Genomic DNA, 26,873 nt, shown 5'->3' with positions numbered 1-26,873 from the left:
CTGCTCTGCTAGCAGCACTTTGCTTACTCCCCAGTTCCTGCTTCAGTCCTGCCTGAGCTCCCTCTCAAATCAAGTTGTCCCACACATGCTGTAAAAAACCAAACGGTGCTTAAGTGCCTGGAGCCTCATTTTATGCAAGTGCTGAGAGATTGAGTGGCAAAGGTGCTTTGCTTAGAAAACTACAAACCCTGTTGGTGCTGCAGTTTCAGTGTTAGAATAGTTGCTGTTGCTTCTCTCACTGATCTCTCAGATCCTCAAACTGCAAGAGGCCACTCTCAGTAGTATCTCCTCAAGACAAGTTTAATGAGGCTTACCGGTGCTTCAGGCTTACTAAACCTCAAAGTTGTTTGTCACCTCTGGCTTACCTCCCTGTTTAGAGCATGTATGACACTTGTTTCGTGAAGTTTCTAGCTGGATGTCATTCCCTTCACCCTAAAGATTAGTCCTTCATCACATTCAAAGAATTTATGAAGACGACAACCATTTTAGGAGATGTAAAAAGCAGAAGTTGACACCTATAGAACTAAAACTAAAATGAGTGTTATATTACACAAAGCTGACTTGAATTGCTTTGTTAGAAACTTGTATTTCCCATTACATTATGTCTGTTCATCTGGGTACCAGTGTCTTCTCAGCTCCATTCACTGTTGCAGTCTGAAGTGCCAAAGATGTCTTTCATAACATAATTCAGACAGGTCTCCCAACAAGCTGCAAAATTGGAGAGCGCTTGTTTATCAGGTGCCACAAGGTGGCAACTGGGGGTAGTGAGGCCATGTTTACTTTCAAAATCCCACGGCAGTGGCATTGTCCAAGAACAAATACCTGTCTGGACAGGCTGTGACCATTCAACATTGTCTTTAACATGACAGACAGGCAGCAAGCTCTTCAACGTGGCAGAAGTAGCTACTAAAGAGTTTACTGTGAAATCCGTAAGCCTGGTCCAGCTTGTGAGAAGTGGTAGACTTACAAGCTGATGAACTAGAAGTAAAAAATAGAATTAGGTGAAGGGCTGTACATATGAGGTTTAAACAGAACTAAGAAGTAACTTTAGGCAAGAAACAGAAAATGCTTTACATAATGAACCTAGCGATTTTACTGAATGCATCTGTCCTGCAGGCTGAAAATGAGATGCTTGTGCTCGCTCTCTTTTGCATTCCTCTTCTGACGTGCTTGCTTCACACTCTGGCCACAATATTGTGCTTTGAAATTCTTCTATTCCATGACCTGCTGCCTATAGTATATGTTATGGAAGAAGGAGAGGTCACGGTGAGGCAGCAGAGAAGGTATGACCCAGCCGTACGTGGTGCTCAAAGGATCTTTGCTGGAGGACGTCCGCAACTCCAGCGTCGTGACCCCCACCTGCAGTTCTGAGTGAAACAATCCGCCCTTCTCTGATTTATGTGGCTATGTCCACATCTCAAAGAAAAGTTCAGCAGGCTAAGCCTCTGAAGAAACCTATAATAAAAGAGAAACCTGAAAGTGACGTGTGCAAGATTCACTTTCGTTTTCTCGGGACAAGAAGACGAGGCCGGTTCCTACCCTACAGCTGACGGTCTGCTTTGTGTCGAAAGCTCTGGGAGCCCCCAGAGGGGCTCATCCTTCCCCGCGGCCCTTGCCGGCAGGCAGGCAGCGAGAGCAGCCCGGCTTGGCCGGTGAGTACACCCGCAGCCGCCTCCTCTTGACGGGGGAGGGATGAATTTAACGTTCGTTAAACGCGGAGGAGGGCCGCTGCCCGCCTCGTTACCCATGCCGGGGTGAGGCCTAGGCGGCCCGTGTGTCCGTCTCCCCCCCCGCCGGGGAGGCCTCGGAACGGGCATCGCCAGGGGCCGGGCCGGTTAACGGCCGAGCGGTCACGAGCGCCGCCCGCCCCGCGCTTCAACGGTCTCCGGGGTCTCCCGGGGTGAGCGCGAGGGCGCGACTTCCGCCTCCCCCGGGCCCGCGCGCTGCCGCTGCCGCCGCCGCTTCCGCCGCGCGGTTCCTCCTCCGGGCCGCCCTCTCCCGGCATGCGCTCGCGCCGGAAGCGGCTGACGACAATAACAAACATCGGCGGCGGCGGCGGCTGCGCCAGGACTCCCCGGCCCCGCGCTCCCCGGCCCGGCCCGCCCTGCTGGCCCCGCGCCGCCTTCCCCGCCCGCCAGTCCGCCACCTCTCCCTGCTGGGGCGCGGTGACCGCCGAGGAGGTGCGTGCCCCCGCGAAGCCGCCGGGCCCGGCCGCGCGGGGCGGGGGAGACGCGCCGCTGCCGCCACCGCCACCGCCGCCGCAGGATGCGCGGCGCTGCCCAGGGACCCTCGGGTGAGTGCCGCCGGGGAAGGCGCCGGCTCCCCCCCACCCCCGCCGCCCCGCTCCTCGTCTCGGCCGCTCCCAGCCGGGGGGAGGGCGGGGGGCCCCGTTACCGGGAGGGCGGGTGGGCGGCCTCGGGAAGAAGGGGCGGTGGTCCCGGCTCTGGACGCGGGGCTGCAGCCGTGGGGCGGGCGACGAGGAGCTGGGAGGCGGGGGTGGGGAGGACCGGGATCCCGCGGCTGGCTCCGGTCCCGGGGTGGCGGGGTGACCCCCGCGCGGCCGGCGGGGGAGGGAAGGGGGGGGCGGCGGCGGCGGCGGCTCCCGGCTGGCAGCGGGGGAGCGGCGGTGGCGGGGCAGCGCCGGGCGGGCCGGGGGGCTCCCTCCCTGCCCGGGGCTCCGCTGCCGGGGCGAGGGATCGGCGGTGAAGTTACTACGAGGAATGACTCAGCCCGGCTGCGCCTCCGTGCTCGCGGTCGGCAGCGGTCGGCGGAGCGCCGTGCAGAAGCGTTGTGTTTACAAACGTGGTGCTGCCTTTCCCTCGGTTGTTTACTTCTTTCCGCTCCCGAGGAAGCGGACCTCGTGTGCCGAGCTTTCCTGTCGGTTCCTCGTTATTGCTTTCTAGTAGACTTTTCAGGCTGTTTTGTGGAGCCCTGCTGGCATTTCTTTCTCAGTACCCCGAAAGGTCTGGCTGACACTGATCCTGAGGTAGAAATGCAATATGAATGCTGGGAAAATGAAACGAACTGATCATGGTAACACTCGTGTTTCTTTCTTAACTTCATCTAGAGATGGAAAAAAAAACCAAACCGTGTCTGAACCCGAGATACTCGGAACCAACCCATAAGTGTTACTTTAGTTCTCTCACAGTCTCTCCAGCAGCATCTTTTTTGTGTTATTTGTTTTTTTTGTCTGAAGTAATTAAGTGGTATGTTCTGGCTGTGAGCCGTTCATTCCCCATGGTTCGTATTTAAAGCTTTCACCTTTATTTCTTTATGGGAGCGAATGAGGAGGTTGGTTATTGTCTTGTGCTGCTCATATAAACGTGCCTTAGAAGTAGCTTATGCCATTGGCTGTATGGAAAAACTTATGCTTCTGAAGGTGTTTGGTCGACTGCATGGTAAAGGATACTTCAGTGGTGCTGGAGAAGTAATGAGCATGGAAAAACATGCTGCTTACAGTTGAAGTTCATACAGCTGGGAAATACTGTGAGGAATACTAGGCACTGTAGATACTTAATAATAATAAACTTGTGTGCTATTATGGTACATTTAAGTTATGAACTCTAAGAAAGTTTAATATCTAGTACCTTGGCAAGTTTTTAGAAGATGAAGCACGTGAAGAAAGGACTTTGCTATTATCTAGTGTTCTAACGTAAACTTCAGTGCCAAGAAGCAATATTAACAAGAAAGAAATTAGGTGTTTAAACATCGTTAAGTTTAGTTTAAATGAAAGTGTGCAGAGGATATATTTGTACTTATTCTAAATGCTGTCTGGAACTCAAAATGGTTTTATTATGTTGGGAGAAGTAAAGAAAACATCTTACTGAAGAATGTGAGGTGAGGGACTTAAGCTGTGCCAGTTATAGAACTGGAAATACAAATGGGATCTTTTGGGATGACAGATTAGTGTAAGATAGACCTAATATTACTTTGGAAGTATATTATTGTTGTATACTTTGTACAAGTAGCTGGGTTTTTTTGTAGATTTAGGAAAAAAAGCAAACCTATCTTATGCTGTATTGTGTTGATCTAGCCTTGTGCTCAGCACAGATTTGGGTTAGTAGTCTCTGAGACCATATTCGAGGGGCTGGCTCTCTCCCCATGTCATGTTACCATATTTATAATTAGAAGTGTATGCAGCAGACTTGCACTCTGACTGGAGAAGAGGGCAAGGGTTATTTTGAGGTCTTTTGTGGCGTCTGTTTAAAACATTGTCCCTGCATGTTGTCCGAACACAGCTAAGGTTACACGGTCTTGCGAAAAATTAAGGCGAAGAAAATAATTTATAAACTATGAGTACATTTCTTAGAATTTCTGTTATTCTGGTTAAGTAAGGGGTGAGCGTATGTGCGGGGATAGGAATAGCACATGTCGATTTGTTCCTTTTGATAAGAGAGTAGCAGTTACAGTGGGATCGTTGGAAAGAATTTTTCTGTATGTTATCCTGTAGGGTAGCTTGTTACCAATGTGTTCATAAATCTTTATTTGGTTTTAAGCCAGCAGTTAGTTTCTGTGGAAGGCTGGCTCAGAGTGGTGTGAGGGTCTTGAGGCTTCTATTGCACAGATTGAGTTCATTCGCATATTGTGGTAAAGTGAAGCAAGTTAAAATGAAAAACTGTAGCGTGCGTAACCGGCCGTCACACGAGCTACTTCAGAGTCTCTTTGGACAGTGTCCAAGAAGTCATGTGTCGGCTTCTACATGTGCATATTGCTCCAGAAAGTTGTGCTCCTGATTTTGGTCTGCAGCTCAATGACGTTATATAAGGAGTTTCTGAACAGGAAATAAAGACATTTTTAACACCCTACTACTTTAAAGAACCCTGCTAATGGTTAGCATTCTGATGCAAAGTTGATAATCAGTATCATTGAGTAGCAAACACTTAGTTACAAGATGCCAACTTATATAATAATATTGTATTGTACTGCAGGGTCTGATGGAATGCACTGATTCCAAGGGGGCAAAAAAGTATCAGTAATATGTAAATTACTAATCTAATTGCTAGAATTACAAAGTGTCTATTTTGTAGCTGATTTGTTGGAGTAATGATTTCAGTGTACCAGTTGAAAGATCCTTACATGAATTCTTTGTTGTAATAGCCTACAGCATGATTAATGGGGATAGAGAAATTGCTAACAATGATTTTTTTGTGAGCTAATTAGCATTCTGTGGTTATTGTGAAAGTCACTTTTCTATTTATGAGTTAATTCATATTGCAGATCGACATCTAATTTAGTTTTGAGTTCAGCTGAAAGAGAAGTTGGAACACATCATAGCCATGTATCAGGTCTTTCTGTCCCCATTTGTAAGCAGGGTTGGAAGTGGATATACTTTGATTATGTGTTTTCTAATGGGATTTGAGCATACCTAAATTGTTAATAATACATAAATAATATCTAAGTCTCAGTTGTTGGCATTTGTCAATAGAAATATCAAAGTAATTTTATTGATACAAAACTTTCATTCAGAGATTCAGATGGGGCTGGCTACTTTTGGCTCGTCAGGAGAACCACCTGGGATGTCAGGGCAATTCTTGCTTGTCTTCTGTCCACCTCCAGGTGTGTGTTTTTCCTTTTGTTGTTCATGTTTGCAGTCCATGATTCCAGTAGGTTTCTGAGCTCAAACTACCAGCTAGAACTACCAGCTCAAGCAACAGCTCAGCGTAGCTTTTTACATGCCTCTAAGATGTTGACAGTTTCTTTTGGGAACAGATTTCACAGTTGGGCCTGCTGTCTTTATCGCATCAAGGTGAAATGATTACAGTGTGCTATATATAAATCTCCAGTAGTTTGTGCATCTAGAAGATTATCTGTTGTAGAATGTGGTAGCCTGCTTTCTATGTGAAATGAGTTGTTCAAGTGTTATATGAATTTCAATCTGACTTGTATTGATTACCTGTTGATTGAAAGTAGAATGTAAAACTGCTTTGTTGACTAGTTGGGTTCCAAATGTCCTGCTGTGTAATGCCATAGGTTCAATAAGAAGAATGATGTGTGAGTATTTGCGAGCAGGTCTGCTTAAGGAATGTTCTGATTGGTCTCTGACTTCAGAACATACTTTTATTTTCTTGTTATGAAATAGCTCATGTTTTCTTACCTCATAAGACCTATTTTTGAAACAGTATTTTTGCTTTTTCAGGAGAGTAAGAAAGTTGTGGTGGTGTAATAGCATGTTAAGTATTTCAATTGCCTCTTCTTTTTATTTGGAGGGATTAGGTGACACTAGTGTCTGTATGATAGAAACACAATACATCAATCTTCATTATTTTTCTTGAAGATGTGTTTGAAAGGCCAGTATACTGTTTTCAGTTTGAACAGATTGAAAACTGTATTTTAGAGGTAGGAAGCAGCATTGAAGAACTAATTAAAGGGAAGGTTTTACTTCTATCATGGATTAAAAAATCAGACCACTCTTAGCAAAGCTAAAATATAAATTCTGTGAAGAATGGCACTTCACTGAGATCCAGTTTCTGAACTTTTGAGGTAGCTGCTCCTAAATTCCCAAATTTTGTTTTGATTTAGTGTTCAGGTTCTCTTTTGTAACTGACTTATCTGCCGCTTTTTTGCATGCTTGAACATGTTCATGCTACCTTCTGTAAAATATGCTCTTTTGTGTATTATGTATATTGTACATATGGCTGCAGCAATTTTTGCTCTTTATTATTTGAATGGTGGTGTTTTCCTGATATTGCAGGGGCTTTAAATGTCAGTGGTTTATCTCAAATTTTATTTCGGGTTTGTTGATGCCAAGTAGCTGTGCTGGTGTGTCAGAAGTGTGGATATTTGACCCTTATTTAGGGTAGTTGTGCCTAGGATAGACAGTTCGTACTGACAAAATGGTGCTTTTATTTATACAGTTTTCCTTCCATCCTCCAGAGTGTGTATTTTTATTAAATTCAGATGAAGTGGAGATTCTTATGTAAGAATATATTGTGTAACTGCACCAACTCTTCTAATTTATTATGCTTATGCTATATTGCAAGTATTTTGCTAGTAAACTCAAGATGACTTGTCTATTGTAATTAAAAATACTCTTTACAAATACTTGTATTGTCTGCTGATTGAAGGAGACTTGATTCAAACCCAGTGAATGGTTCTTTAAACAAAAAATGAAAATATGACTCAAAATTCTCAGTTCTGTCTGAACGAAAAGAGGGGGTGTAATGTGTAAACTTTACTTATCTCTGAGACTTTCACATAACATAACTATAAATTTCAAAAAGCAAATGTAATGTAACAACAATTTCACATGCATGTTATGGCTGCAGACAGCACAACTAGGGTTCAATAAGGCAGAAGTACAGTTATGATATCTCAGCAGTTGTGTTTTTTTTTTTTGTAAGGTTGTGTAGTTCTTAGTTGGTAATATTCCATAAAGGGATTTATTAGTGCACTTTGTTAGCTCTTTTAAACTACCAAAGATTTATCCCAGAAAGGTAAAGAAGGGCAGTTGAACATTACTAAACACTTTTTAAGGTAAGATGAAATTTAACATTCTTCAAACCCATCCTGCAGCTTTTCTCATTTCTCAATACATTGCTGTTGTTGTCTTTCTGATTGATACTAATAGAGATCTGAAGGGGATTTGTAACTATGTAACATGCAAATAGAGTAGTAAGCTGATTTGCCAAAAATCTAGACATGATTTTTGAACATGTATTCATATGGAGGGTAGGGGTTATGTTGACTCTGCATGTTGCTGATGGTCCTTTACTTGTCTGTTTCAGATACCACTGAAAGGAAAGAAAATATTGATAAATAGGAGGAGGTTCATAGGTGATGTGAATTATAAAGGAACTTAAAAATGAGAAATTAGAGAAATTCCGTCTTTAGATCATGAAAGTTCAAATGCTAAATTTATAAACATCCATATGAATAAGAAAAATATGAAACAAGTTTGGTAGTTGCTAATCATTTGAACAGTTTACCAAGATGGTGGTGGATTTCCTTATTACTGGAAAACTTGAATGTTACTCTAAAATATGGTTGCTTATGAATAGAAATTAATTAAGGAACAACCTGTGACTTTTATGTAGGCAACCAGACTAAATCACAAGGATCTTTACTTGTCTTACATTTCATTATTGTCAATATTTTACTTGCTTTTCTATCCATAGTGTTTCCATTCCTGTGAAATAAATGCCATTTAATCAGTCTTACTTTCTGTGCTTTCATCCTTTAAAGTAGGTCTGGCCAAGTTACCTTGTACTATCCACATAAAAGAGGGAAAAAAACCTGGTGCCATTATGATGGTGTATGTGGAGAGAGGAGGGCAGGAAAAGTGGCCTCATGGTCTATATTTTGAGAAACTCTGTCCTCAATTCTGTCCGTAGTAACTGGCTATTCTTGAGTTACTTTAGCCTGCTCTTTGAGAGGATACTGGCATTTTTTTAATAGGGTACCATTTATAAGAAGTTATCTATTGGTAATTGATGATGGCATGGGCAGTTAGGGATGTGAATGATGCCTTCTGGAAATTCTCACATGTCTTCTTGGATGATGGTGCTGATGTTCAGTAGCCCCTGTTGTCATCGGCCTCTTTCCCACCTTTTTTTTAGTGTCACAGTTTATGGAGCTGTGTAGTGAACTGGATCATGGAACTAATTTGACCTAGCAGTAACTTGGGGAAGTATGCTGTTTGTAACTTATTACAGCAAAGTAATCCAGTTTAGTCCATAGAAGTGTGGAAAGTTGCACCACTGAAAGTTGGTGCAGGGAGAGGACCAGAAGAAGAACTGGCTGAGGAAAGGGATTCATAAGTCTGGTGCTCTTACTATAACCGGTGTTTATGTGATTGTGGTCTTGGTTAACCAGAGAGAGAGTGTTAGTGAAAGAAGTATTGGTGCCGACTTGTCCGAGTTTGATGTAAGAAATAAAGGAATTTTTCTTGGTTGTTTCTTGCAGAATTGTTTGGAAACACTAAGATTTTTACATGCTAATTATTTTTAAAGAGTATATGTCTACAGGGAGAAGCTTCCCACCAGTATGGAGTCAGTCAGTTACTTGAATAAAACCACCTGAAGCTCCACATACCCAGGAGCACCATTCTTTGCAGAATGAATGTATTAATCTCTGTAATTGGAGGGAGACTTGTAGTCTGCAAATGCTTTTGAAATGGCAAAATTACACATAACTGAAGGTTTTGTCAGCTTTTTTTAACTTTGTCAAAAACCAAGTTGCAGACAGCTGTGGAAAGACTGTTTCCATCAATTAAAAACAAAAAAAAAAAAAAAGAAAGAAAAAGGGTACTTTTGCAGGCTGTGGGCTCTTTCCTAGCAATAAGAATGTCAGAAACCCTTGGTTTGTTTTCTGAATTGTACCTGTTAACTGAGACACAGAAGTTTCACTTTCTGTCGGCTAAGAGATGTGGGGTTTTGAAAAATGGTAAAGCATTGTGGGTTTTTGTTGGTGTGTTTTTGTGGGTTTTTTTTGTTTGTTTGTTTGGGGTTTTTTGGGTTTTTTTTTTTTGTTACTGTTGGAGGAGAAAGAAAAACTTTTGCCTGATATATTATAGGGGTAGTGTTTTGATAGCTCCTCAAATCAGTGAAAACAGCAGTGTAAATAGATGCTAACCTTCAGATCTGAAGTTTGATAACTATGTACATATGGAGTCATGACACAATGCCTAATAATGTGCTTGCTGCCTCATAAACATGCTTGAAACTGTTGCCTTCCTAGAGTTCATGATATAGGTTGTGTCTGAACTTGTAAGAAGCTGCATTGTTTTGGGCCACACCGATTTCAAAGCTACTCTTTAATGCACAATGTTTTCTTACCTGCCCAGATGCAGTTGCTTTTGATCTTCTGCTGTTCCACCGTTCATGTTGTTGAGCATCTGTGAAAGTATTTCTGCACCTGCTTTGCTTAATGAGGAGCTTCCATGCAATTGAGTTGCAGGAGCAACTCTGAATATGGTGGTCATATGTAACTCTTACGTATGAGTTGGTATTGTGTAAAATGATTCATCTTGGAGCGGAGGGGGAAGCCTCTTATACTATGAATTACTGTATACTGGATTACTGAGTTTTGAAAATCCTCTTACGTGAATTGGGAAGTAGGGACTTAAGCATGTTTCCTGGTTGCTCTGCAGAATTGCAGCTTGGTTCTTGTGCTGTGCTGAGTGGAAAAGACTTGCTTTACTGACCAGCAGCTGAGTTCGAGAGCTGTTAACAACACAGTGACTGTTGGAGATGCTGTAATTAAGTAACCGCCTCTGTGCCTGATACACATCTCAACAAAGTATAAATAGAGCTCCAGATGGCACCTTACAGATGTCGGGGATTGACAGCCTTTCTTTAAGACCACAGTGTGGCTTGAACATGAGGTTTATAGGCTTTGATATGAGGTGGTAATGGGATAGATCTCCACCTGAAGTAACATGTGTGTCAGTGATTAGATGTGGTCTTCTGGTTAAATTTATTTTGGAGGAGTGGGGGATGAAATTATTCTCTGCAGCTGGGTCAGGAGAAGCCCTACTATTCATTCATCACATAGCTTAGGATTTTTTTTTTAAAGTTTTATTTCAGGTTTTTAAAGTGCCTTTTAAAGTATGTTTCCTTTCAACACTTTGTTGTCCAGATAAGGGTATGCATTTGCATTGTGTTTTAGAAACTGTGCCATTTCTGTTGCTAAAAGCATTAGTAAAGAATGTGTGCCCTCATAATGAGGTCATTCTGTCTGTTCTTCTGGTGGGGTAGTAGTCTTCTGCAAAATTAAGATATTTCTGGTTAGATGCATTGGTTGCAGTATTGAAGAAAGCTCCTTGAAGTCTACTTTTAGAGATCTTTTGTTTCCTTAAATTCAGCTTCGGTCTCTATGTTCATTTTCCTTTGATGCTAGGATTTATGTGCTATAAAATCCTTTGCTTATGAGGTGAGGTGTGCAAGTTGGAGCAAGAGAGCATTTTTTGAGGCAGGCACCTGAAAAAACAAGGGAAGTAGAGGTAGAAGACAGGTTTGTAGAAGAAAACAAAATTAATTGGAAGGAACATTCTGCGTTAGTCTTGTACCGTTGTCTATTGTAGAGTTGCTTAAGTCAAAGTGAAACAGGAAATACTGCTCTAAACGGAGAGGAGAGAAAGGTGAAATCACAGGAATTGCAGCATCTCAATGGCAAACCTTAAGATTTGCTGTATGGAAATGAAGCACAGCTTTATAAGGTGTTAATGCACCCCAAAGTTGGTGCTCCATCTCCAGAGGTAATAAAGGTATATTTTCCTTGAGGGGAGGTGTTCTCCAGATAAGATACTCAGTGAATGAGGAATAGCACTTGAGTCTTTTAAGCACGTGACAGACTTGTCAGCCTTTGCTTTGGATGAATTGCCCTTTTGACAGGCAGGAATTCTGCAGTGATGTGCTGTGAGATGCCTGACCCTTGTGATCAGGGGTAACATTTATGATTCATATTGGAGGCACTGTTACCTGTAGTATAGCCTCCGCTGGTCTGTAGTAAGAGAAGAGAAACTTCCTTTATTAGCAGCATACAGATGATGTTCATACGGAGTCACATTAATGTCTAATAATTAGCAATGTGGAATTGCAGGCTTTTGAGTGAACAGTGAGAATCTTGCCTTGCTTAGGTAGTTAAGCTAGTTCTATCTGTCTGCTTTCAGAGTTGAGCCCCTTCCAACCTGGAGATATACATAGTGGGGAGAGAGTTTGGGCCTCTTGGTCCTGTATGACCTGGGAGATGAAGCATTGGTAAGTATGGTACTTAGTGTACAGATGTGAAGCAGTACTTCTCTAGGCACAAAAAGCAAGGTACCTGATGTGTTGCTGTTGTAGACGATGGGATTTTAAACCACTGGGTTATAAGGAAAGCCATGACTTGGCATAGGTCAGTTTAAATTCCAGGGAGTTAAAGAAAAATGTATTAATATCTTAATTTGCTTGAGTTTAGTTTGTAATCCAGTTTATAAAGGAGGCATGGGAAATGAGATGTCAGAAACATGTGCATGAAGTTAGATATTGGGATATTGTAGAGGAAACTTAATGACTTTGAAGTGAAGTTGATAATACCCCTTTAAACCCAAACAGCATAAATGTTGATTTCTGTCTTTGTCCTACCCTGAATGCCATATTTCAGTGTAAAGTTGGAAGGAATTGTGCCATGAAACAATGGAAGTCAGAACTGGATAATGGAGCAGGGATTCTGCACTTAATGGTAGAAAAGGATGGTTAATGTAGCCATAGGATTATTTGTGGAGTGCTGTGAAACCCATGACTCCTGTACTGTAATTACAAAAAGGAAAGGTCTGTAAACAGGCATTCATTTCCCTTTACAGTTGTAACAATGAGCATGCTCTGAACTAAATAAGATACATTTCAGAACTTTTAAACAACATGCATTGAAAGTATTGATCAGCATAGACTTCAAAAGTATTCAGTTGTTGAAGAGTTTATATTGGACAGGAAAAGCTTGCAATATTTTCATGAAGTGAAGCAGATGTAGTAATTGCATTGCAATGTAAACACAATGTAGAGCAGTGAAATAAATGTTATAACCAGCATAACATATTCATGGCTGCTTTTGGTGTTTTGTTAGCTAATGTAACAAAATATACATCTTCTGAATTAATTCTGGAAGCTTTCTCTACTTTGTGCTATTTTTACTATAATTTTTGTAATCTCGTTCTTATATTCATGTCTACCATCTTCTGTCTGCTCTGGCAGCTGCTACAGGAGTTTCCTTTTCAGCTATTTTTCAATGGTGTTACTGATAATTCATGGTGTTGATCATACAGGCTTCCATCCCATAATTTGAAGGATCTAGTTTATATGATAGCACAGATCTAATGCAATGCTAAAAAAGCCTGAAATTCTCTTAATGGCCTCTTGAGGTAATACAAACAGAAGAATAATAAAATGTATGTGTTTATGGATATATTTTGTTGAAGCTTGATGGTGCCTGACTTCACTCCAAGCTTATGTTAAAAACTTGTCTTACTGCTAACTCACAATATTCTTGAGTATTGGGAACAAACTTAAAGGCTAATTTGTGATATGTAGCTGACCTTGCTTGTAATAGTCTGCTGTAACCAGACCTTTGAAAGAAGAGACTTAGGCAACTGTGACTGGTTTTCATGCATCTCCCCCTTTAATACTGGACTTTGTGGCCAAACTCAGCCAGATGTTGTCTGGAGATGCAAGATTAGGGAGAGCTCTCAAAATTCAGTTTCTTCCAGTGCTGTGAAAACAGGCAGCTGGAGAGAGGCACTTGACATAATTCCTGCTAAAGGGAGGCCTGCAGCCTGCCTTTATTGGGCATCAGTGAATCTGCAGGAGAGCTTGGTGTTAAAGGCACGTATTCTCTGAAACCTTTCACATGTTCCTGGAAGTTGCTGGAAGTACTCACTGAAATTTGTGGGAACTTTGAGAGTGGATGAATTCAACTTTTGTTTTTCTTTTCTTCTTTTTATTTAAAGAGTAACCTAATACAAATTTGTCCTGCCTGTCTAGGTGGATTTGTGTTCCCCCAGGATTGTTTGTTGAAATGTTGGGTGGAAGAAACAACACTTGTTTTTTGACTTCTTAATGGTTGCAAAGGAATTAGAAGAATAGAGGTTATAGTGTTGCAGTCCTATTTTGTGGCAGAAGTGTTTCAGTAGTTTCTTGCTACTTGTGTTAATGTGCATTACTTTGATGTAAAGCAAGTATTCATAAATGTATTTTGCTCGAGTGCAACTACTGATTGCTGATAGCTAATCTGGAAGAGGATACTTCAGTTACTGTTTTTCCAATGGTGGTACTTAAACACATTGCTTTTTTCCCTTTTATTGCACCTTTGCTTCTGACAGGGTGACGTGCATTTTGCATAGGAGTAAAGACAGAGTGGACAGGAGGGAGGAAGATAATAGCTCAAGTAACAGCCAAAGTGTTCCATGCACATAAAATATGTGTAATAGTTGTGTAATTTTTTTGTTTGTCATAAGGTTTTCAAATTTGGGATGAAGTGGTTTTGATTTACCGCTAGTAGCATGAGTTGTATAAAATGATTTACATGTCCTAATGGTTTTCAGGCTTCGGCAAACCTATTTTTAGTAATGGATTATCACCGTTTATAGTGCCTGATCATCTTCTCAGAAAGCTTGCTAGGGCATTAACATGATAGAAATAATGTTTGTTTACAGTTTGGGGTTTGATTATGCACTTGTCTGACTGCCCTGAGCCCAACTGCTCATCACTGCCTTCCTTGCCAAGGACTCCTTTTCCTTTGGCACTAAAATGAACTAGGGTAGCCTAAAAAGACCACCTTTGTTGATCTGGTTAATTTTGATTGTTGTGGCCAGTTGACCCTGGCTGGATGCCAGGTGCCCACCAAAGCTGCTCTGTCACTCCCCCTTCTCAGCTGGACAGGGGAGGGAAAATATAACAAAAGGCTCCTTGGTCGAGATAAGGACAAGGAGAGATTACTCAACCAATTACTGTCACAGGCAAAACAGACTCGACTTGGGGAAAATTAACTTAATTTATTGCCAATCAACCAGAGTAGGGTAATGAGAAATAAGACCAAATCTCAAAACACCTTCTCTCCACCCCTCCCTTCTTCCCAGGCACAACTTCACTCCCAGATTCTCTACCTCCTCCCCTCTCAGTGGCACAGGGGGACAGGGAATGGGTGTTGCAGTCAGTTCATCACACGTTGTCTCTGCTGCTCCTTCCTCCCCAGGGGAGGACTCCTCACACTCTTCCCCTGCTCCAGCGTGGGGTCCCTCCCACGGGAGACAGTCCTTCATGAACTTCTCCAACGTGGGTCCTTCCCACGGGCTGCAGTTCTTCATGAACTGCTCCAGTGTGGGTCCCTTCCCACGGACTGCAGTCCTTCAGGCACAGACTGCTCCAGTGTGGGTCCCCCTTGGGGTCACAAGTCCTGCCAGAAAACCTGCTCCAGCGTGGGCTCCTCTCTCCACAGATCTGCAGGTCCTGCCAGGAGCCTGCTCCAGTTTGGGCTTCCGACGGGGTCACAGCCTCCTTTGGGCATCCACCTGCTCCGGCGTGGGGTCCTCCCCGGGCTGCAGGTGGAGATCTGCTCCCCCGTGGACCTCCCTGGGCTGCAGGGGGACAGCCTGCCTCACCAGGGTCTTCCCCACGGGCTGCAGGGGAATCTTCGCTCCAGCGCCTGGAGCATCTCCTGCCCCTCCTTCTGCACTGACCTTGGGGTCTGCAGGGTTGTTTCTTTCACATATTCTCACTCCTCTCTTTGGCTGCAGTTTCTGTGCCCCAGCAACTCTTTTTTTTTCCCTTCTTAAATCTGTATCCCAGAGGCACCACCACTGTCGCTGATGGGCTCGGCCTCGGCCAGTGCGGGTCCTTCTTGGAACCGGCTGGTATTGGCTCTGTTGGAAACTTCTCACAGAAGCCACCCCTGTAACCCACCCTGCTACCAAAGTCTTGCCATCCAAACCCAATACAAGTTTAAACAGCAGATGTGGGAGAGGAAGCCCCTGACAAGGAGGCCAGTGACAAGCAGCTGGGAATGGTGACCTCTTCAGTTTATTAAAAAAAAAAATAAAAAAAAATCTAACAAACATTTTCAAAGTAGGTGAATGGCTTAACAAACAAGGTTACCTTGTTTCATGTAAGGAAGATGATGCTGATTCCTGAAGGAACCTGTTGGATACAGCTGCAGGATAAGACTGTTCATTCTACATCAGTAGCATGTGTGCCTTTTTACACTGGATTTTCTTAGATAAATTGCATTTTGTTATGACTTTATTGCTCTTAGCGTCATCGTATCAGCATTCTGCACCAATTCTGAAAAATACTTTCAGTTAATGAAAACACGAGCAGTTCTTTTTAGTGAACTAAGTTTAGCTCCTTGTAAATACTAAAGAATATCACTAACGGTTATTTTAAACCAAACTTGTGGGCAAAAATATTCTGGTATGTAGCAGTTTTGAGCAGACTTGTAACTGGATAGCATTGTTAATTAAAAAAAACCCTACCACATAATTATTCTTTCTGGCATTGACATACACGGATTTCTGGGCTAGATGCAATGATGACCATAAAATCCTGACATTTTAATAATACCTGTAATTGTATTCTGTATCTTTTCTTTGCAGATCTTCTCTGGCTTTGAACAGCCATGCTACTCTGTTGCCAAAAATCAAGTAAAGCGAATGTGTGCGTTTATTGTCCTCTTGAATTTGAAGAAGGTGGTAGCTTTGTATAGTGCCTGAAGGTAATTCTTTCTTTGCTTGAAGTTAAAAAGTTCGATACTGCTGATGCATGCATGGCAGATGCTGTCATAAATATTTTTGATCTTGATAATGTGTTTTCTTTCTGTGTTTTAAGTAGCTTTATTGTTAAGGTATGGAGAGGTAAATATTTGATTAAAATTTCACTTTATGTACATAAAGTTTCCAGACGGATTCTCTCTTAAATATTACTTCAGCTTGGAAAGTAATGTTTATATGAAAACTAGATACTATACAAGCCTTTTACTCTGCTTAGGTGGAAAGAGCTTGCTTTTTTTTTTTTTTTTTTTGGGTGGGTGCTCCATGGTGCTTGCTTTAAGCATTGTATTTGACATCTGTTTCTAATTCTACCTGGACCACAGTCACAAATACACCCTTTGTAAAAAGAAGTCTCTCTGTTCACATAAGACTGATTAATTCTGAAACCTAGGCGAAAGTATTTAGTAATAAATTTTTGCTAGCTTGTTCTTGGTGTTCAGCAGTTTTTGTCTATCTAATAACTTTGTTTATAGAATATATTCTTCTTTTTCCAATATAAATTGGAACTGGTGCCATTGAGTACAGTAGAGTTCAAGTGCAAGGACAACAAAACTCAATTCAGATCAAATTATTTAACTGGGTCTTTTTATTTGATATGGTTCTGTTTCTGAAGCCTTGTTGTGAAAATGCATGTTTTGACTAGTTTATGTATGATAAGTAGTGCTTGAAAAGTGTGTGTGGAAAGCCACTCTCCTGAAATAAAGCTCTTTTGACTTTTTGGAATTATTATTCTGGTAAAACCTCTCCCCCCTCCCCATTTTAATGTGTTTTTGTTATTTTTCTCAATGGTTTGTCAATTTTGCTCTGTGTGGGCAAAGAGATAAATGCAAATTCAGACTAATTTTGGAATAATACAATTAGCTGTATAGACCATGTGTGTGTGTCCTGTTCATATTCCAGAGAAAGAGGGACTTCTTATATTTCCTGTGAAGTAATTTAATCCAAAAAGTCATTTTTATAATGATATAAGAAAATTGCTTAGTGGCTGAAACTTTTACAGCTTAACTTTGCATAAGTCCTTTCCCATCAAAAAAAGTCAGGTCATTAGTGACAGCAGTGCTAGTTGTACTTCTGTAGTAGCTTTGTTAGTGTGGAGGAAGTTATTCATAAACTTCTGAGCTCCTGTGGAGGAGAAGAGAAAAAGTCTCAGAAGCACGGAATATTTCAGTGGTAAAATCTCAGATTCAATCTCAATGTTTTACAAAGTAGTTCAATGTTTTTCATCTGTTATGTACACTGGAAAAACGTGCCTATAGTCACTCATGCAGATGCTTGTAGGGCATAGGACTGAAAATGCATCCAACGTGTTGGACTGCACTTTCATTTTTGATTACTCCATATTTGCTATTAGTGATGAAGAAAGTAGCTACGGATTTATCTAGTGCTGAAAACAGAGGAAAACATTTTTTTAAAACTATTACTTAATTATGGAGAGATACAAAAAGAAAATCTACAAAATCTTAGCTATTTCTTATTTTTATTTTTTGCTAATGCTTCTGTATGTCTTGAGTGCAAAAAACTATGGATAGGGATAGTAGTGAGCAGATAGACTTTGTAGCTGTAAGTTGAAGAATGAATACTTACAGCATAGATCTGGTGCTGTTTGAAAAATCTAGAAAAGATATTTGGAAATAACTGTATCTGGGGCTTTAAAAATGCATTTCACAATTGAGAAAAGCCAGGTAATGATCTGAGATGGTAGCCTCTGCAACTGAAAGTTGTGGGTCAGATTTTTTTTTTGGTTTGGTTGTTTTGGTTTTTTAATTCTCCTCAGTGTATATTTTTGTGTGTTCTCTTAACCATCTGCACATGTGGAGGCTTACCTTGCCCATGTTTCTGGTCAGAGGAGCATCTGTGTTTGGAAATGAATAAAGAGCTGTGGAATGTGAGATTGATGTATTCACCCACTATATATCTAAAAGTATTTTTTCAAAAGCATATACATGTTGTCTTTGTAACTCATATGTGAAACTAACACTTGAATTCTTTTTCAGTTTCTAAATGATTTTAGCAGTGGAAGTTATAAACTTCAGAGACATAAAGAAATCATCATGAAGCTATATGTATTTCTGGTCAACACTGGAACTACCCTTACCTTTGATACGGAACTTGCTGTACAAAAGTAAGAAAGTAAATTAATTGTGTTTTGGTTTTTTGGTTTGGCTTTTTTTTTAAGTTTAAAAAAAAAAAAAGAGTATATATACTTTTTGTATACTGAGTTCTGGAGACATGATACTCAGTTGTTTTTTAGTATGTCCATGTAGTTATCTTATAGGTTTTCATGTATTTCAGTGAATTTGGGTTGTTTTTTTTTTTGATTAGCGTTTTCAATGGCTTGCAGGTGATTGTGTGTGTTTGAGGTCCCATGAAAGAGTGGCGAGGTTATCTACTTTCTGGGGCTGTGACAGGGGATGACCTGCTCTTAGCTGAGTCTGGTGTTATGTTTGGTGTTTTTTTGGAAAAACTCTCAGAATGACTTCTGATCTTCTGTGACCTTTTATTGGATGGTGTTTTTATTTAGGATTCTTGTGTAAAAGGTTTATTTTTTACTGACTGGCATCATAGAAGAAATTCTGCAGATTGCTCTTTCTCCTGTCAGTATATACTTATCTTGAAGAAAATATGCGCTCTGTAATATTTTTAGATTGGATGCTAAAGAACTGGCATATAGTTTTTTGTCTCGTGTCCAGGATGGGACTGGTTAGTGTTCTATGTTGTAAGGCTCCAAAATGTTTTACAGCATTTTATATGTAAAACATGAACTTCTGAATGCCCAACTGCCTGAAACATGAGCAGTGTTACAGAATCATAGTTAAGTCCCAACAAATTTGCTACTTGTATTTTTTCACTGTACATTAAAAGCGTCTTGCAAATGTAAAGATACTTTTAGACCGGTCTAGATATACTGGATGTATTGTATCCTTTTTCTTTCTTCTCATGTGGGACTCTGATCTAATAAGTAAATCGTATATAATATCATGATAGCCCATACATCTTGGAGCTAGTAAGAGCCAAGCTTTTACCTACCTTCTGTCTTTATATTCTATCAGTGATGAATGAGCTGCAAGTAGTTGTGTTTGAAAGACTTCTACCATGGATTTTGTGCTCAAATCCATTGTTTCCTTTCTCGTGAATTCCTGTTTGTAATTTTCATGACTCAACAAGTGAATTTGGATTTTGAAACTTGTTTGTGGTTGAAGGACCCTAAGACTGTCTACACTGATTGTTTTTGTATGCTCTTCTGCAAAGCCTACTGACATTCAGGGTATCATTGAGCATGAAGTAGTCATCTCAGCCATTCTGGATCTACCAGGTCATTTGCAGATGTGTCAGTACCCCTGTATGCTGTCTGGTACATTGAGAGATTCTGTTCCCAAATTATGGTGAGTGAGGTATAGCATCTGAGCTGCCAGACCAGGCACCTAATAGTCTGGCATGGGCTGATATTTTGCTCAGTTGGATAGTTCTTTGAGTAAGAAGCTTTCCAACAGCTGAACTGCACAAAATCCAAGACTCTTCAGTTGAACAGTTTAACTTCTTATTCTGTATATCTAGACTTGCTCTTTTTAGCAAGACTAACTTTCTTGGGTTCTTTGCCTGTCTCCTTGTACATGGATAGGCCAAGCTATCTTCCCAGAGACCATGGATATGGTAGGTGAATGCTTTCTCTAACGCAGCTAGGAAGTACAAGCTTGTGCTCATGAGATATTTGTAGTGAATTCATGACATTGTATTGAATCAGGGTTATTTTAGATAACTGATCTTTATTTTTCAAGTACCATATAGCCAGTAACATTGTTATGTTTCCTGCCAGTTATATCAAAACCATTGATGCTTGTTGATTATTCACTGAATACTCTGAAGCTTTTTAATACCTTTGCACAGGTACTACTCCAGTGTGTTATAGTTTGGATCAGTTACTGTATTATATTAGTAAATTCTTGTTTAGTTTCCTCTTTGCCTGTGTCTTCAAGACAAAGTCTAGAACTGTCTAAAATAAGCAGTAATGTGAAGATGTCATCACCCAGAATTAAATGTACAAGGATGGTGAATGAAAACAAGGATGGTTTATTGATCTACTTTCTGCATTAAAAGTGTCTGTAATGTTTATATGAATTTGTTACATATATATATGGATTGTTTAATTTCCTGTTATTGTTAATTGCTGTAGTGCACTTCATGTACAGTAAATCAGAGTTGATTAGGTGAAATTGTGCTTACGTTATGCATAATGAAGTGCTAATATTCTTGTCTTCTAGGTTTTCAGTCAGCTGTTTGTTCATAAAGTATATATTCAAAGAACATAATATGACTTCTGTAGTTATTGTCCTAAATGCCTCGTATGACTTAAACCAGAATTTCAACGTGCTATCAGATCTTCTTGGAAAAAGATTGCTGATTACTTCCCAGTAATGCAGAGGCTGTTTTCTAATAAGCTATCAGCTAAAAGCTGGATATCCAGAATGCAACACATTACAACACTTACAGAACTTACAAATATGTCACTGTGCAGAATAAGAAGTAATAATTCTTTAAAAAAAGTTCTGCTTTGACACAGACAAGTCACTTGTGTCTCTAATTTTACATATTCCTGTAATAGAGACAAGTATGCTGATAAGAGTCACCTTCTCTTCCCATTTTTTTCCAGTGTGGCTGATCTGAAACATGCAATTCAAACAAAGTATAAGATTGCCATTCAGCACCAAGTACTGGTTGTCAATGGAGGAGAGTGTATGGCACCAGACAGAAGAGTGTGTAGTTACAGTGCTGGAACAGTAAGTGCATACTGCATTCTTTGCCTAAACTGTCATTTATAGGGGAAGAAAAAGACTTTTTAGTAAGGGATTTTTAAGTATTTTTTTGTAATGTACTGTTTGCTGGATTTCTTTGCTTTGAGAAACAGATGGTTATATATTAGCTTATACATGTAGATTTTAACATGTTCTTGACATGCTACCTGCATGATGAAATAATTGGTAATTGAACAGTATGTTGCCTTTACTCAGTGTTTGGTTTCATTTTCTTTTTGAGTGTAGGATACCAATCCAATTTTTTTATTCAACAAAGAAATGATCTTGTGTGAACGTCCACCAGCTATCCCCAAAACCACGTTTTCAGCAGAGAATGAGATGGAATTGAAAGTAGAAGAATCTCTCATGATGCCTGCAGTGTTTCATACGGTAGCATCACGGACACAACTTGCTGTGGTACGTAAATTCTTGCTGTACTTGCACACCAAAGGAAAATAACCTTTTTGTTATTTGCTTGATATAAATTATGAAATAGTTTGTTCAAGATAGTAAAAATTGCATATTAGTGATGATGTATTTTTCAGAGCCTTTGTCTGAAAGTTTCAAGGTAAGTATTGAAATGTGCATGCTTCTTCAGCATGTTCAAAGCTTCTTTCAAAAGCGTATTGTAATACAGCTTTATGGATGCATATGTTTACAGCATTTACAAAATAAAAGCAATCTGGTTGCTTTGGACCCATGCCTTAATGCTCTGCCTTATTTTCAATGTTTTCAGTCTGCCTCAACCTGAAAACAGAAAAGTTACTGTGGAAATGTTGTTAACCCAAGTAGAAAATTAGCAGTATAATTTCTAAAAGCACCTTGCTAAGCTTCTGTTTTCATCCTGTATATCTAAACAACTGGTGAGAAATTAATAAAACTAAGCTTTCTTTTCCTAAAATTCAGGTCTTTCATTCTTGAGTGCTGGCTTTTACTTGCATAGAAAGCAAACTTTGTCAGAATACCAATTTGATTACACCTGTATTATTTTGATAGGGGGAACTAGCTCCCTGCAACATGGTCAGTAAGATATCAAGTGTGCATGCAGTAGGAACAGCTTGAAGAGAGTGACACAATGCCTTCAGTAGCTGGACTGATTGCTTTTCTTAATGTTAGGAAATACTGCCCTCATTTTCCTTTTCAAATTTTATACTTCAATACATTAAATATTTTTCATGTCTCCAAAGATTATTATTATTAACTTCTGGCAGCTGGTAGTGGGGGAACGGTTATGTGTAGCACTTAGCACAAAACGAATAGTAATATGTTTTCAGCACGTTATCTTGGTAGCAAAGTTTCTTAGTCTCAGTGAAGACTTTAATGCAGTCCAAAAGAATATTTAGCACTTCTAGTGGCTGGTTTTAATACTGTACAGCTGAATTCATAGAAAAGTGCTCAGTCTTGCATATATAGTACAGGGTTTTCTGTTTTCCCCCTTGGTCTCCTGACCTGTCAGGAGGAGGAAAGTTAGCCTGAATAATCTGACCTTGACATACTTTCTGATTTAAGGCAAGGATTGAGTCCAGTAGGCTCTCTTCCTTTCTCCACCATCTGTTGACAGTTACTGCTGACTTAGTAAATAGGACCTTGAGTTATTAGGGATCTGTGAATCATATACAGAGAAGAATGGATATCGATGCGAATTCAGCTAGGAGTGGGAGGATTTCATCTATGCGCCTCGAAGAGTGTGAGGATTCTGGTTTTAGCAGCTGAAACTGAAAGTGCTTTAAAACTGTTTTCTGTGAGGTGTTAAGAGGATATTATAAAAGTCAGCAAGACTGATACCTGTTAAAGGTTTAAAATTGATTTGATATGAAAGGGGGCTGTAGTAATTACTATGGTCTTTGTGTTTGTGCTTTACTTAGGGTAATGGAAGTGAAAGGTGGTGGTACCTAGTCTCGTTTCTTGTTGATATTTTATCTTCTTTCTTCATCCCATCTCTGATTTTGTGCTCTTGAAGATTCTCAATTTTTGTTTTAGTCTGGTGAACTTAGTATACACTGATAGAACAGATTTAATTCCTCTGGAGTAAGCTTTTTATATTCCAGGAATTTTATAAAAATTACTCCTACTTAGACTTGAAAAGAATTATTAGTGCTATATTCTTTTCCCCCTTGATTCTGAAGGATGTATTACTATGCAGAGCAAGCAAGATTGTTGCAGTGTTTCTGCTTTTAAATTAATTATTTAGATCTTTACTGTCTTGTTCTGGTGGCAAGTCTTCTGTAAGGGAAGCCCATATTTCTGAAATACTCTTAAAAGTCTCTGCATGGAGTACAGCTTTTATTGGCCAACTGGAGTTATAATATTTAGCTAGTGACTGAAAAAATTATCTAGAGAGAGTGATCCTGAGCTGATCTGCAAGAAGAAAATAAATCTTTCCATACCTGATGGCACTTATATTAATATTATTATGGGATGGGGGGAGGAATTTAGTATTTAAAGGTCTATAAACATGGATCCAGGTAGAATGGAGCTTTTATTTTTAGCCTGCGGATTTACTTTGAAAAAGATTATTCTGTTCCCCACTTCTTCCAGTTCTTTCCTCCTTGTGAAAGGGCTACAATGATAGTAGAATCTTTTGTGAAAAACTTAATTTATTTAAGGATTAAATGGGTGGTAATATTCCTAAATCTGATACACCTTTACATCCACAGTTAATTTTATCCAAGATTTTAAATCTTTCAAAACCATAGGCTCTGTGTTAGGCTGTGAAAACGCATTGGGTACTTCTTTGGGAGGTCAGGTGAATGACACCACCATCATGTATGGTGGGAGATTAGTAAATAGGCTATCATGACTTTAGATGTACCAAGGTGTGAAAACTGTATAAAGGAGTATTGTACTAAAGCAGTTTTTCATGATGCCTGCTTGAAGCATATTGAGCAGTGATTCAGAAGAAACTGAGGGAGGACTGAGGGAATGTGGTTAGAACATTAATCTTCTTCAAGGTTCACCGTAAGTCTCTTGGCTGGGAGGAAGAGGGAACACGGGATATTAATCCTTCTTAAAATTGATTAAGATCTGGGGAGAGCTAGAAAGGCTCTAAACCTCTGTAGTTGTGAGATTGATGCATCCAAAGCCACACTGAGAGTACTGTATGGGAGACTTCCTGCAAAATGGGCATGAAAAATCTGCCTTAATGATCCAAGCTTTGTCTTTTTATTGATTTTTAGAGACAGTAACCTGCTTTACCAGAAAAACAGAGTGACAGTACTTGATGGAGAGTTTTTGCCTGTTGTAATTATTTAGGGTAATTTAATTAAATTTAATTAATATTTACTACTAATACATGTACTAATACAGGATAAAAATGTTTTGTATTAGGAAAATAAAAGTTACAATCTAAATCATTGCTTATGATAGAAAGCCTTACCTATTCTTGTCAAAAATAAGAAACAGTGATGTATAACTATATAAAAGTAGGGGAAAATATTTGATAGCTACCAGTTACTATTTAATTTGGTATCTCTTCTGGCGAGAAGATATACAGTATGATTTTAAAATCAGACTTGATATGAAGTTGTAAACAGCATATGAAATAGTAAAAGTTGTTTAGAAGATGGCTGCTAAGTTACTGTGCAAGAGCTCTTGGTTATCTCTTATACCTCATGCCCTGTCTACTTTAGTAATAGGCAAATTCAGTGTGTGGAAGATTATGAATATTTCAGGGTGTGAAGACTTTTATTTCTATCTTGTTTGTCCCTCATTTTAAGCCTGCCTGAAAAGTGTTGAATTCATTCAAATTTTTTGGCATCTGTGACTTGAACTGTATACTACTTGGCAACTATGCTGTACAACTGTATGAAAGGTGGTTTTTCTACCTTACATTATTTTGAACCTTGTGGAGAAAGGTGGACAGATATTTCTGATGCACTTTGTCTCATGCATAGTTTGTATACAGCCTTTAACGTTTTTCACAATAACAAGTAGTTCTAGATTCTCCTTTAGCAGGTACTTTTATTAATCCGTGCTTTTATTTCCTCTCCATTGTTTTTTGCTTGTCTAAAGCTGACCATTATTTTCAATTCTGCTTTTGCTTTCTGCATTTTTTTGCCATAATTTTCAGATATCCTTAGTTACTATTCAGGTATAAACAAAAGTAATCTTTTAGTTCACAGTGGAGGCCCTGGCATTTTTATAGCCATTTGTCCATATATGTAGAGGTATATGTAAAAACAGCGTTGTATTTTTTTTATCCAGTTGAAACTGATTTCATTAACTTAGATGTAGCATTTTTTAGATTTTAATACCTCCTAACCAAAAATCATTCCTGTAGGAAACTTATTACTTCCTGTTTGGTTTTCCATGGTACTGTGATTACCATATCAAGATATCTCCATCTTTCTTTCTTTTTGCTTTCATGATTTTAACATCTATACATATTTTCTTAAGTTCCTGTTGATTACCTGAGATCTCATTATGTAGAATCCACAGTATAAAGATTAGGTAGCTTTAAAGAAGCTATGTCTGTTACCTTAATGTGTTCCTTTGCCAATTAAACTGAAATTCTTGCCATAGATTTTGTCATATATGGCACAATGTCTTTGTTTTATAAACTTTATCAGATCCTTTTTGGTCAGTGTTTGTTGCGTTTACTGTCTGGCTTTTAAATCTCAGTTAAAGCAACTTTCTAAGCCTGTTTTCATTTTGTCTCAGTATACTAGTTTCCCTTTAACTAAAACCTTACCTTTGATGTCTGTGCCTAAAGGGTTACAGCTTGCCTTTTTACAACTAGCCTGGTTTCCCACCTCTCTTCCAGTTCAGCAGTTTTGTCCTTGAGCTACAGTATGTGGATGATAAGGTCCACAGAGTGTTTGCAAAAAGTTACGTACACAGCAGCTTAGGAGAAGACAAGCTGTTCCTGGCACAGTGTGTTGTGCAATAAACTACGTTGTATGAGTCTTGTCTAATCTTGTGGTCTTTTAACACCACTGCTTAAAATAATTTCTGGTAGCTTAGCCTTTAGGAAAGGATTATTTTTATTTTTTTTTTAAGTGATCTAGCTGAAGTTCCCATGTTATTTGTCCGAGAAGAAGGATATTGGAAACTTGGACTTTCTGTTAGTGGGTTTCACATTTCATGTGATATTGCTGCTGTTATCATCAAACTGTCAATTCCAGTCAGTTTTTCTTTGAGAAGTGGGAACGAGGATGAGAAAATGCACGGTCATTTCATTTGGTTGCCTAAAACCATGGCTGTAGTCATAGTGCCTAGATCATTCTTGGTTTAGTTCCAAACGCTTCGTAATCCTTAAGCCAAGAAGTAGAGTCATACTTCCTGAAAGCTGCGTATCTACTGTTTAGAGAAATGCTCTTTCGCTTCTAGAAAGCTGTTTTGACACCCCCTGGAAAGAGTTACTTTAAAATTTTAATGTTCTTTAAGTTATTGTAATATTTGTAACAATTGTGTAGCTAAATTAATGCTATTCATTCTTTTTGGCTGATTTATTAGTCTGATAGCCAGACACGCTTCTAGCTCCTCCACAGAAGTCCAGACTTCTTTGTAACTTGGATTTAGTGATTAATCTTGTAATCTTTTAAAGTAATTGAGCTGGGTGGGGGTAAAATGGAGCAAGTTTTAGTTTACCCTAAGGTGTACTAAAAGATCTACCCTATGATATACTAAAAGATACAGCATTTGTTTGGGTTGGCCTTTGTAACCAGAACTGCTAGATCAAGCTTTTAGAAAATTCACCAGGAGAAAAAGACTTGGGTGGCTTGGAATCAAGCTAGTAGAAGTTATCACTTACCTTGTACCATGGTTTGATTCCCTGGCTGTGGTGGTTTATGTCAGCTTCTCAGTATTTTTTTTTTTGGTGGTAAATTCTGTTACTTAACTTCTCCAAG

At 39.6% G+C, this 26,873-nt stretch overlaps 1 protein-coding gene across 5 annotated transcripts in view; it reads left to right on the top strand.

The window, feature by feature from the left end:
* The first annotated feature begins 2,020 nt into the window (after positions 1 to 2,020).
* Positions 2,021 to 26,873, top strand: part of RB1CC1 (RB1 inducible coiled-coil 1) — an 82,656-nt gene continuing 57,803 nt past the window's right edge. For 2 of the 5 annotated variants that reach the window (XM_075023286.1, XM_075023283.1), the window contains exons 1-5: positions 2,021 to 2,293; positions 16,061 to 16,179; positions 18,229 to 18,356; positions 20,883 to 21,009; positions 21,271 to 21,441. In XM_075023286.1, the coding sequence (XP_074879387.1) occupies positions 18,286 to 18,356; positions 20,883 to 21,009; positions 21,271 to 21,441 (369 nt within the window). In that variant the 5' untranslated portion in view covers positions 2,021 to 2,293; positions 16,061 to 16,179; positions 18,229 to 18,285. Of the gene's footprint in view, positions 2,294 to 11,608; positions 11,697 to 16,060; positions 16,180 to 18,228; positions 18,357 to 20,882; positions 21,010 to 21,270; positions 21,442 to 26,873 lie in introns of those variants that run through there. The other 3 variants (XM_075023284.1, XM_075023285.1, XM_075023287.1) reach the window with 3 other exon arrangements.

The sequence above is a fragment of the Buteo buteo genome, chromosome 3 (genome assembly GCF_964188355.1).
Source record: "Buteo buteo chromosome 3, bButBut1.hap1.1, whole genome shotgun sequence".
NCBI classification, from domain to species: Eukaryota; Metazoa; Chordata; class Aves; order Accipitriformes; family Accipitridae; genus Buteo; species Buteo buteo.
The sequence above is the reverse complement of the archived record's forward strand: the minus strand, read 5'-3'. Positions and strand labels throughout refer to the sequence as shown.